The sequence below is a fragment of the Quercus suber genome, unplaced genomic scaffold (assembly GCF_002906115.3).
Source record: "Quercus suber isolate HL8 unplaced genomic scaffold, Cork oak 2.0 scaffold_614, whole genome shotgun sequence".
Classification (NCBI taxonomy): Eukaryota; Viridiplantae; Streptophyta; class Magnoliopsida; order Fagales; family Fagaceae; genus Quercus; species Quercus suber.
The window spans coordinates 292,584-305,409 of record NW_027070057.1 but is presented as its reverse complement, the minus strand read 5'-3'; the positions used below and the strand labels follow the sequence as shown (position 1 = coordinate 305,409).

Below are 12,826 nucleotides of genomic sequence, written 5' to 3'. Positions count from 1 at the left end.
ACTCATAGGCTAGTTTTTATAGTAAGGCAATTTTAAAATAAAAGTGAAAAATAAATAATACTAAATTGTTGACACAATTTGCAACCACGTAGTGCTGAGAATAAAAAGTAGTAATCAATTAAAGGGAACCATATTACATAAGAAAAGAAATGAGAAGCCAAATGTTAGACATGGGTTACAAAAATTTTGCATGCACTACTGAAAGTTGCCACAACAGTCTCTGTACATAGATGAGCTGGTGGTTTGCATACTTGCCACCAAGGTTGTCAAAATCGGAATCCTACGTAGGATCGTGAGAGGTAAGTGAGATCGTGAATCGTAGGACTGGATCGTAGATCGTAAGATCCTACATTAATTGAGGGAAAAAAAATATACATTGGTATATTAAATAATCACATAAATTATACATTCATTAATATAATTACCATACATCACCATATCCATTTGTAAATATCATTTAAAGAGGCAAAAAAACCTCAAAATGTGACACTCTATTGGAATTTTTTTTTTTTTGGTCCAATTGACACTCTCTACATTAGAGTGAAAAAACTTGGTCTATTGGAATATTATTTTTTATTTAGGTCCTACTAAACTTTCTGTCAAGTTAAAGAAAATTACAAGAAATAAAGGTTGTTAGAATTGTACGATCCTATCGATTTTGAATGATCACAAAGATTCTTGAAAGATCCGGATCGTTTTAGGTAAGTGGGATCGTAAGATCATAGGATCATAGGATCCAAATCGGGATTTTGACAACCATGCTTGTCACGCAAATATATAGGTGAGGCCATGCTTGTTTGCGATTGTCTCTCTTACACCAAAATCTGTTTATATGGAATGCTGCTCCATTAGAGCACAAGCCACAAGGAAGAAGATCAAGCAGAAACCTTACAAGAAATTAAAGAGTTAATTAAAGAGCTGAAGAGAGAGAGGGGGAGAGAGAGAGAGAGAGAGAGAGAGAGATGAATGGCTGCTTTGATGGAGAGAGAAGCATTGGCAACAAAGGCTCGTCATGCACCAGTGACTTATGAGAGAGAGGTCCGGGATGACTTGGAAGTTTCTCTTCCAAAGCCATGTAAGTTGTCTGATTTTCGTTCTTATTACTATCATTTTTAGTCTTCCTTCACAACAAAATGAAATGGGGGCTTATGTTTATCGTTAATTATTGTTTCATACAGCTAGTTAAATATTGTATAGCTGTACACTACTGCGAAATCATGTTTTAAAAATACGTAGAGAGAGAGAGAGAGAGAGAGAGAGAGAGAGAGAGAGAGAGAGAGAGAGAGAGATGAATGGCTGCTTTGATGGAGAGAGAAGCATTGGCAACAAAGGCTCGTCATGCACCAGTGACTTATGAGAGAGAGGTCCGGGATGACTTGGAAGTTTCTCTTCCAAAGCCATGTAAGTTGTCTGATTTTCGTTCTTATTACTATCATTTTTAGTCTTCCTTCACAACAAAATGAAATGGGGGCTTATGTTTATCGTTAATTATTGTTTCATACAGCTAGTTAAATATTGTATAGCTGTACACTACTGCGAAATCATGTTTTAAAAATACGTTTTTCAATTATAATTATGTAATAATTATGCAATGGGAAAATTGTCTCATGCACACATGTAACTAACAAGTCAAAATATTTTGTCCCTTTTTGTTTGTTCCACTATATACTACTCCTATGCCAATAAATACAGGTCGTCCGCCTATTTAATTAAATTTGACTTTTTTTTATTTTAATTATCTAAAATAAAATAACACCTCGCACCGGCCATCACCACCCACCATCAACCTTTGTCGGCACCATTTTCAGGCCGCCGTCCACCTACTGCCGGCCTCCAACGTCGTCAGCATCGCCGGCCACAGCCAACCCGCCTATTTAATTAAATCCAACCTCGTCCCCATCGTTCCTTTTAAACCCATCAACTAGGTGAAACCCATGTTTGAAAGTTCAAACCCAAGCCAATATCATCACCTTCAACCCACCACCACCGCCACCATCAACCTCCATCGGTACCAGTTGGCGGTGCCACCAACATCTCTGGTCCCTGCCAAACATCATCTCCGGTCTGCATCGTCAGTCTCAAACCCACCAACCGCCATATCTAAAACCCATGTTTCCAACCCATGTTTCATCACCATAGCTAAAACCCATGTTTCAAACCCATTCCTCATTCTCATTGTTTTTTTTTTTTTTTTTTCTCTTCCTAGTCTCTTGGACTGCTTTTCTGTTTTTGCTCTTTAATTTTCATTTTCATTCTCTTTTATTTCTTATTTTTATACTATTACCGAACCCATTTTGTGTTAGTTCTCTTTGATTTGTTTTGCTGTCTTTGGTTGATTCAATGATTTAGTTTCTCTTTGGAGTTTGGTTATTAGGATTGATGATATTGGCTTGGGTTTGAAACATGGGTTTCTGGTTGGTCGGTTTGAAAGCAACAGTGGGGATGGGGTTGGATTAAATTTAATAGGTGGGTTGGCCGTGGCGGGCGATGCTGACGACGTCGGAGGCCGGCAGTAAGCGGACAGCGGCCAGAGGACGGAGGACAGTTCCGGCGAAGGTTGATGGTGGGTGGTGATAGCCGGTGCGAGGTGTTATTTTATTTAGATAGATGGACGCCACGGACACGTGACATGTGTTTATTGGTAGAGTAGACTGGAACAAACAAAATAAGACAGAAGGTTTAAACCCTCACTCTATGGATATTATATTTTATTCATCCCCATAAAAGGCTCAGTTTTTGTTTAAACTTTCAAGTATTGATTTGAGTGGTTCCCGGGTATATTTTTTGTTGCACATTTTTCAATTTTGTAGAGAATTTTCTTCTTCGTTATTTTTCTGAGTAAATTTTGATTCTGGAGAATCTAATTAATTAAACATTCGGAGTCATTTCCAATAATTGATATTATATATGTTCAATTCATGTGCTTATAATTTGAATTACAATTCACAGCTTGTTTACCTGTTCTAAGTAGAAATGAACTCTTAATTAATCAAATTGATAATCTTATTTTGAAGACGAAAATTAAGTTAATGTTGGTGCATGCATGGGTGCCTCCTATAGTCCTATGATATATGATTTGACTAAATTGGGGTACTACCAATATTGTATATATTGAAGTACTTGAATAGTGTGTATCTTATTCCTCACAATCCTTATCTATGTTGCACATGGAAAAAAAACAGATCTGCCCAGAGCATTGGTTGCTCCTGATCGATATATACCATCCAACTGGCACACCTGGGCATAGACATTATAACATGAGTGTTCTTCAGCAGCATTTTTCGACATAGACGACAATGGAATTTGTTATCCTTGGGAGACTTATACTGCTAATAAGTTTCACATGCCACAGCAGCCTGATTTTTATCATTACATAACCATTATTAAGCATCCTTGTAGTCCGCTATACTGTTCAAATCTGACAAACTTTCCACTTTTCTTTTGGCTTTCTTCTCTCCCTTTCTACAAGGACTTACCTGCAATTGGCTTTAATGTGTTTGCATCTCTCTTTATTACCACTGTTATCAATGGAATGCTCAGTTATCCTACCCTACCGGTAAGTCACATGTTCTTGCTGTTGGAATTTACTTTACCAAAAAGATATTAGCGTTAATTTGTGCGTCCAAAAAGCCCGATGGTTGCCTTTCAAACAAAATTTAAATTTAAAAAAAAAAGAAATTGGCATTGCTTTTTACCAAAAAAAAGAAAAGAAATTGGTGTTGCTTGAGGACATAAATTATAATCAAATTAAATTATAGCCAATAAATTATACATTGTTTGAAGTCAAATAATTTTTGCAAAATAGTTTACCATTATCTGGTGTTTGTTTGCATGTAAAATATGGTCATACTAGTAAAATACTTTTTTTAATCATAAAAACATTTATAAAAAGTTTAATAAAACTTGTTACAACATTTTACAAAAAACACTTAGTGCCCATTTTCCCCACGTAATGGCTAGATCACTGGTCCAATGGTCCAGTCACTAGAGCGGCAGCCATTGTCCAAGGTCTAGTCGCTAGAGGTGCTGTTCTTGCAGCTAGTGTTGCTGCTTTGACTGTGGATGTTGGCACTCAAACCGCCAGCGTTGACAAAGAGATTGTCAGATCCGCTTGGCCAGGTTGTCGAAGAAGATAGAAAAATCACTTGTGTTGTCAATCCGACAGCATGACAATGGTTAGCCTGACAATGGTTCGATCACCATGCCTCCCTCCAGCATAAGTTTAGGGGCGTAGTTAGGAATAAATACTTGGGGGGCCGGGTTGTAACAGATATATACTAAATATAATTCTTAAGTCTATTGGATACAAAATTATCAACTTTTATATATCATCATATACTTGAACATGTTAGAAATTCAATCGAAATTCCAAAACTGTGAGAAACAAAAAAATAGAGAAAACAAAGGCTACGTTTGTTTTGGGTGAAATTCATTTCCGGAAATGGTTTTCTATATTTTCGGGTGTTTGGTTGCGCCGGAAAAAGCAATTTTCCGGAAATCATTTTCAGTTGACCGTGAGTCAAAGGTGAAAATGATTTACGAAATCATTTTCACTGCAAATGAGTTCCGAAAAACGGAGAGAAAGAGAGAGCATGAAGACAGAGAGAGAGAAAGAGAGAAAGAGAGCACCAGGACCGCGCTGAGGAGCCCAGACACGCCGGAGACGTCGCCGGCGAACCCCGAGCACCGCGCCGATCTTGCCTTCGATCACACTACCGCCGATCTCCCCGGCGATCGCCTTCGATCACCTCCGCTCGATCTCGCGATCTAGCCTTCGATATCGCGATCTCGCCTTCGATCTCCCACCAGCGAACCCAGAAGCCGTCAAACCCAGAACCCAGCGCTCTTCGCACCGTGCCGCACCGTCGATTGTCGTCGACCCAGACCCATCGCTTCCTCTTCCTCGATCTCTCAGTTTTTTTTTTTTTTGATGAACTGATTGCTGTTGTTGTTGTTGTTGTGGTGTTGTTGTTGCCGGAATTTGTTGTTGTTGTTGTTGTGTTGTTGTTGCCGGAATTTGCTGACGGAATTTGTTGTAGGAAAATAGCATTTTCCTAATAGAACCAAACACATGAAAATATTTTCCACACCAATTTTCATAATACAACCAAACACTTAAAAATATTTTCCTTTTCCGGAAAATAGCATTTCGAAAAATACCTATTTTCCGGAAAATATTTTACGGGAACCAAACGGACCCAAAATGCCAAAAGAAAAACAATCACACGCACAAGACAGTATTTACGTGGTTCGGCAATATGCTTACATCCACGAAGTTGCAGAGATTTCACTATCATCAAAGAAAATTACAATGTGCGGCTACAATATGACTCAAAAATTAACCTGAAAAGAATTTTAAAAAATAAAATTTTAATTAGAAATTTTTTCCTTAGTTATATGGATGTTATTCATACTCAAGAAAAAAAAAATTTCACTATAATTTAAACAGTCAAACCCATCAATCATCATCATTCCTACTATTAAAATTTTCCTATATTTTAATTTTCTTTAATACAACTTTAATTAATAATAACCCCTTAGAGGCTTGAACAAAAACAAAAATTAAACACACAAGAATTTGTACACAACATAAACCAAACAATTTAACAACTTCTACAACCTCATGATATCTAACTAATCAAAAATATGTAATATATCAAAATAATTTAGCTGTCTTCACAGAATCACAAAGTGCAAAAATGGGTGGGCCATGTGGCAATGCTTATTTGCCTACAACTATAGATATTCTTCCCTTCAAGACTCATTAGTCATCACAAACAAATTGAAACAATCTCCTTATCATTGGTTAGTGACCATCCAAGGCTTGATAGATAGACATTTCTTTCTCGCCTTTCCAAGTTCTTTACTTGAAACAAAGTGCTCACACAATCCAACAAAAACAACAACAAGTAACTACAACGGAAGCACCCTTTTCTATTTCATTTTGGTAATAAATAAATAAAATAGCAATAACGAAAACAAAAACACCCTCTTTCCCTCTCTCTCTTTCTGTAACATTATTTTTATTTTTATTTTCTGAAAACAGAAAAAACAAAAAACAAAAAAACATTTTCATGTTCGTAGAAAGGCACAATCTTTCTTCTGTGTTCTAAACCAACTGATCACTAAAACCCATTTCTCGTTTTCGTTTCTAGTCGTCAAAAAACATGGAGCTTCGGAGATCAATTATCTCCATCCCAATTCCTTCAATCATATATTTCTCTAAAAATTTATGAAAATATAAAAAGCATGTGAATATTTAGGTGTAGATAGTTGAGAAAATCAAAAAAAGACACTGAAAATAGATGAAGGTCTAGTGCTTAAATAAGAGAAGAAAACTCACCACTTCACCAGGCAATCACCAAGTTCCAAATCCTAAAATTTGACAATGAAATATACTGAGTGATTTGTTTTAGAAAGTAAGAAGAAAGAAAAAATTGGTCAGGATTTTATTTTATTTTTTTTTTTTTTGGGATTGGAGGACTGATGCTGCTGAGTTTTGGGGGCTGGTAGGCGGTACTGGGAAGTGTATCATAGAAGACAGAAAAGAAAAGAATAAGGGATTTTGTGGGGGACCGTTGGGTGGGTTTTTGAGATGGAGAAGTTATGTGTTTGGATTTTAGTATTTAAATGTTAGTGGACCAACTTTGTGGGCCAACTTTGTGTTTTATTTGGAGAATGAGATGCCTAAAACTAATAGTGGGAGCCTAGGAGAATAGAGGCCTAAACTATAATTGGGAGTGGGAGAAATATGGGGGGGGCCGGATGTCCAAGAGTGAGGGGCCCAAAAAAATTTTATACCTACTCTGTTGGATTTTTTTTTTTTTTTTTTTTTTTGCCGGAATTTGTTGTAGGAAAATAGCATTTTCCTAATAGAACCAAACACATGAAAATATTTTCCACACCAATTTTCATAATACAACCAAACACTTAAAAATATTTTCCTTTTCCGGAAAATAGCATTTCCGAAAAATACCTATTTTCTGGAAAATATTTTACGGGAACCAAACGGACCCAAAATGCCAAAAGAAAAACAATCACACGCACAAGACAGTATTTACGTGGTTCGGCAATATGCTTACATCCACGAAGTTGCAGGGATTTCACTATCATCAAAGAAAATTACAATGTGCGGCTACAATATGACTCAAAAATTAACCTGAAAAGAATTTTAAAAAATAAAATTTTAATTAGAAATTTTTTCCTTAGTTATATGGATGTTATTCATACTCAAGAAAAAAAAAATTTCACTATAATTTAAACAGTCAAACCCATCAATCATCATCATTCCTACAATTTAACCTTAAAGGCTTGAACAAAAACAAAAATTAAACACACAAGAATTTGTACACAACATAAACCAAACAATTTAACAACTTCTACAACCTCATGATATCTAACTAATCAAAAATATGTAATATATCAAAATAATTTTACCTGTCTTCACAGAATCACAAAGTGCAAAAATGGGTGGGCCATGTGGCAATGCTTATTTGCCTACAACTGTAGATATTCTTCCCTTCAAGACTCATTAGTCATCACAAACAAATTGAAACAATCTCCTTATCATTGATTAGTGACCATCCAAGGCTTGATAGATAGACATTTCTTTCTCGCCTTTCCAAGTGCTTTACTTGAAACAAAGTGCTCACACAATCCAACAAAACCAACAACAAGTAACTGCAACGGAAGCACCCTTTTCTATTTCATTTTGGTAATAAATAAAAAAATAGCAATAACGAAAACAAAAACACCCTCTTTCCCTCTCTCTCTTTCTCTAACATTATTTTTATTTTTATTTTCTGAAAACAGAAAAAACAAAAAACAAAAAAACATTTTCATGTTCATAGAAAGGCACAATCTTTCTTCTGTGTTCTAAACCAACTGATCAGTAAAACCCATTTCTCGTTTTCGTTTCTAGTCGTCAAAAAACATGGAGCTTCGGAGATCAATTATCTCCATCCCAATTCCTTCAATCATATATTTCTCTAAAAATTTATGAAAATATAAAAAGTTATCTTGCAATGTTATATTATGCAAGGGTGGATCCCTTCTCCTTTCTTTCCTATACACATCTACAGCATTCACAAAGCCAAGCACGGGAGTGACTCAGGAACCTACGACACAGAAGGAAGGTAATGACATCATATTGGGGTTGATATATGCTATTGCAAGCTATCAAATGGAGAACATGAGTTATCCAATGGAGTTCATGGATGTGGATCCTAGGCAAGCATATAGCATATGGATCAAACTTATATGCCTATTTTAGATTTACCTTTAAGAAGAAAACACATTAATTAAGGAACCTAAAGTGCAAGAACAAAGATAACACATTAATTAGGGAACCTAAAGTAACAGAACTTTACCAAAGTTTTGCTCATTGCATAACAGTATATGAATATACTGCATAAGATAGTGTTTTATATATACATTCATTGCATAAGATAATTTTTTTTTTTTTTTTTTAGTGACACTTGGTGGGTGTTTGGCTCCAATTTATAAATAAATAAATAAATAAAAAACCAAAAAACCAACTTATTTTACTATTCACTATTCAGCTTATTTTTAGTATTATTTATGAGTTTCATTGTACTATTTCAGCTAACTTTTACCTCTATCTACAACACTTTCAACAAAAAGTTTTCAATGTTGAGGCTCATTCGAGCCAAGTAGCCAATGCCACTCGTCATCGCTCATCGGATTGGAGGACGGAGATCGCCAATGCCAGATCGGCAAATTGCTTGCCCGTCGGCTCGTCCACTAGTGCCTAGTCCGGTTCAGGCCTCCCGCCTCCCTGCTCACTGCTTGGCTGCTGCCGCTGCTCTGGTGCTCCCTCCGACAGTCCAACCTTCCCTCAAGGTATTTCATTTTTTTTCTAAGCTAACTTCTCTCAGTCTCTCTCTTTTTCTCTTTGACTCTCTCTCTAACTCTCACTCTCTCTCTATCTGAATTGAAAAGTCTGAAATGAAAATTATGAAATGACTCTCTCTCTCTCTCTCTCTCTCTCTCTCTCTCTCTTTAATAAGACCAACTCAGTAACTCTCTCTCTCTTTTGATTGGCCGAACTTTAGTCTTTAGCTTTATTAAATTTTGTCTATTTTTGACATTTTGAAAATTGAATTTGGCTTTATCAGTTTATCTTATCTATTGGTGTTGGTGAAATATTAATTGTCTTTTAATGTAATGCGTGATTGTGAAATTTTCTAATTGGCAAGATGACGCGTGCTTGTGTGTTGTGTAAATAATGTGCACATCAATGGCTTTTTTAGTGCCTTTAGTGTAATGTGCACATGAGGCTAAACAATATAACAAATTAAAGCAGTATAATTAATGACAAATAAATTAAAGAAATATAGTTTATTGTTAGGCTAAACAACAATAATTAAAACAGTATAATAATTAATAAACCAATACATTATAAAAAACAAACAAATTAAATTATGTTAGGCTAAACAACAATTAATAATTTTATAATTAATGAAGCAACAATATAACAAATTATAGTTTATAAAAGACAAACAAATTAATGAAACAACTAGACAACATTACAACAATAATTAATAATTTTATTAATATTTCAAATGAACTTATAGTTTATTGTTTATTCTTTTGCTAGAATTATGAACAAATATTTGATAAGAAAACCACTTACCCAAGATTCATCTTCTATGTGAGATTCATCTCGTGTTTTTTAATTGTTGTTGTTGTCAATATATAAAATTTTCTTTTATTAGATTGTGTAATTTATGCTTGTTGAGGAACACCCTGAAAAAATTTTATGGAGTCGCCACTGTTTGGGAGACAGCATTTTCTTTAATTAGTGCATTCTGCTATTTGTATATGGGGTTGCAATAATCTGAGACATGGTTTTTTCCTTGAACATAGGTCCTAACATCGCAGGCTGAATTTAGAAGCTAGAACCCTTGATAAGCGCCCGCTGATGTTTTACCATCTTTATACATCTGCCTAGAGAGAGCACTATCTTTTCTTTTTCTTTTCTTTTCTTTTCTTCTTTTTTTTTTTAATTTTTTTATTTATTTTTTATTTTTTTATTTATTTCAAGAAACAGAACATCTTAGTACAATCCAAGAAGAGAAACAGATCAAGAACCAGCTGAAAAACCAGAGCAGAGAGCAAACTATAAAATGTCATGACTTACAATCTAAAAAATGAAAGGAGGAGTTACTTCTAGCCATATCAATTATATCATTTCGGATTCAATAGGGTCAGGGCCGGCCCAAGGACTAGGCAACTTAGGCCTAGGCCTAATGCCTCACAGCACGCGCGCGCACACACACACACACACACATACACACAAAAAAAAAAAAAAAAAAAAAAAAAAAAAAAAAAAACCCTTAGTAGAAAAAGGCCCATCTTTCTCTGTAAAAAGCTCAAAATTTTATAAAAATGTAACATTTTTTAAATAATCGGTACTTTTTTTTATGAGTAATGCTAAAGATACAACAAATTTTACTATAGACTTAATTGACAAGTCACCAATCACATAAAAAATTTATTCAAACACAAATAAATTAAGTTGTTAAAATTCATTAATTATAGTCATTATCACATTATATTGTAAACATTTTATAGTATCTTTAGTATTTTTCTTTTTCATTTCTAACAAGGCTTCAAAAATAGGAGACCAATAGAAATTTAACCCAATTGAAACCCTAAAATGTTTCAACAAAAAAAAAAAAACTGCAAATGTGATAGAACATCAATGATGACTAATCTCCACTAATAGTTTGAGATTTTAATTTTTGTAAACTAATCTCCTACAAAACCATACACCAAATAATATCTATCTATCTATCTATCTCTTCCTCTTAAAAAGAAGATATAAAATTGAATTTTAGATTAAAACTTTATTGAATTATGCATAGTCATATATCTAAGTTGAAGTAAGTTTCTTTTTATTAAAATAATATATTTTTTTAGTTCTTTTTGTTTAAATTTATGGTTTAACTATGATATTCAATCCTATATATGAAATTAACTTTAGTTTAGTTAGTATTATTCATCAATTTATATATTTACATCAAATTAGTCTTAATTTAATTAGTATTATATAATTTTATTTAACTAATGTTTACATATAAAAAGCCTCATATAAAATTTCGCCTTAGGCTCCAAAATTTGTTGGGCCGGCCCTGAATAAGGCATGACGTGCTTGTTTATGTGTAGCCTAGTTTGCATCTTGCCTTATGTGCGTAAAAGACCATCACCCCCAACGAAGTTGTTTCTACGTTCATTTCAATCATAGATTCGATTGGAGACAGGTTCGTACTAGATTTCTGAAGAGCATTTATAATTCCCAACAAGTCGCTTCACTATTACATTGTGAAAGCAAGTATCAGCTACAAAGAGCACACCTCTTCTCCCTGCAAACCTTCAAAGGTGTCCACATAACAGACGTTGGAAACAGGGCTGGCCCAACCTAATTTGGGACCTAAGGCAAAAAATTTATGCGAGACTTTTTATATATAAATATTAATTAAATAAAATTATTTAATATTAATCAAATTGAGGTTAATTTGATGTATTAAATACATAATTTAATGAATAATACTAACTAAAACTAAGGTTAATTTTATATAAAGAATTGAATATCATAATTGAAAAATTAATTTAACAAAAAGAAAAAATAAATAAAAAAGAAAATTAATTTATCTTGGATATATAATGATACATAATTAATTACATTTATAATCTAATTTATAATCTATGATATTAATTGATGTGTGACTTTGTAGTAGATTAGTTTACAAATATCAAAGTTTCAAACTATTAGGGGAGATTAATCATCATTGATGGTCTAACACATTTGCAAATTTTTTTTAAAGCCTTGTTAGAAAAAAAAAAAAAAAAAAGGAAAATGTTCAAGGTATTAAAAAATATTCACAATATAATGTGATAATAATAGTGATTAATGAACTTCAATAATGTAATTAATAAATATTTAATATACTTTTTTGTGATTGGTAACATGTCAGTTTGTAAATCTTTAGTAAAATTTGTAATATCTATAACATCACTAATAATAAAAAGTGCACAACAATTTGAAAAAATTCCTATTTTTTATAAAATTTTGGGTCTTTTACAATGGGATGGAGGCATTTTTTGTAAAGGGTAAATATTTTTTTGTGGTATGGGCCTTGGGCCAGCCCTAGTTAGAAATCCACATAACAAACGTTGGGAACTACTTCTAAGAGAGTAGCCATTACATCCCCATTCTAATTTCTAATTACTGCTCCAATGTCACCCCGTCAAGGCTCCTTAAAGAGAGCTCCATCCACATTGAGTCTGTATCAACCTTAGGGAGGTGCCTTGCATTTTCACTCTTTTTTTTCTTTTCTTTTTTTGGGGGAAAATTGCCTCAAGTTCTAATTGTGACTTGGAAAGCCCATTGGGTTTCCAAGTTGAAAAGAAGGAAAAATTAATTTGGGTTATCTTGGTGTGAAAAGAAAGACTATTCCTTGATATAGAAGAAAAGACTATTTCTTATTAAAGAAGTAATGCATTCATTGTTCAAAATGGAATAGGAAAAGAGTCTTATAGATAGATAATGCTATAAAAAATTTGATGGCTTTGGCCTAAGGGTCCTCCCTATGGAGAGAGAGAGAAAATAGAGCGTAAAACCAAGAGAGAAAAAAATGAATTTTCACTTTGAAGGTAATACAAGGAGAGAGACAGCAAGCACACGAATCAAGGAGAATTTGTGAGGCTTTGTTTGATGTTGAATAGTGTAGAAAGATGAAGAGAAAACGCATCCAAGGAGAGTTACGAAAGAGCAGTAAAAGGGTGCTGCAAAGTGAGAAAG

General features: G+C 33.9%; 1 protein-coding gene across 1 annotated transcript; it reads left to right on the top strand.

Annotated features, from left to right (window-relative positions):
• Positions 1 to 1,271: 1,271 nt before the first annotated feature.
• On the top strand, positions 1,272 to 8,182 carry LOC111999547 (peroxygenase-like). The gene is given in 6 exon segments (XM_065765194.1): positions 1,272 to 1,401; positions 3,183 to 3,223; positions 3,225 to 3,276; positions 3,279 to 3,328; positions 3,470 to 3,551; positions 8,036 to 8,182. Coding segments are annotated over 6 exon segments (438 nt in total). The 5' UTR covers positions 1,272 to 1,292; the 3' UTR covers positions 8,140 to 8,182.
• Positions 8,183 to 12,826: the final 4,644 nt, after the last annotated feature.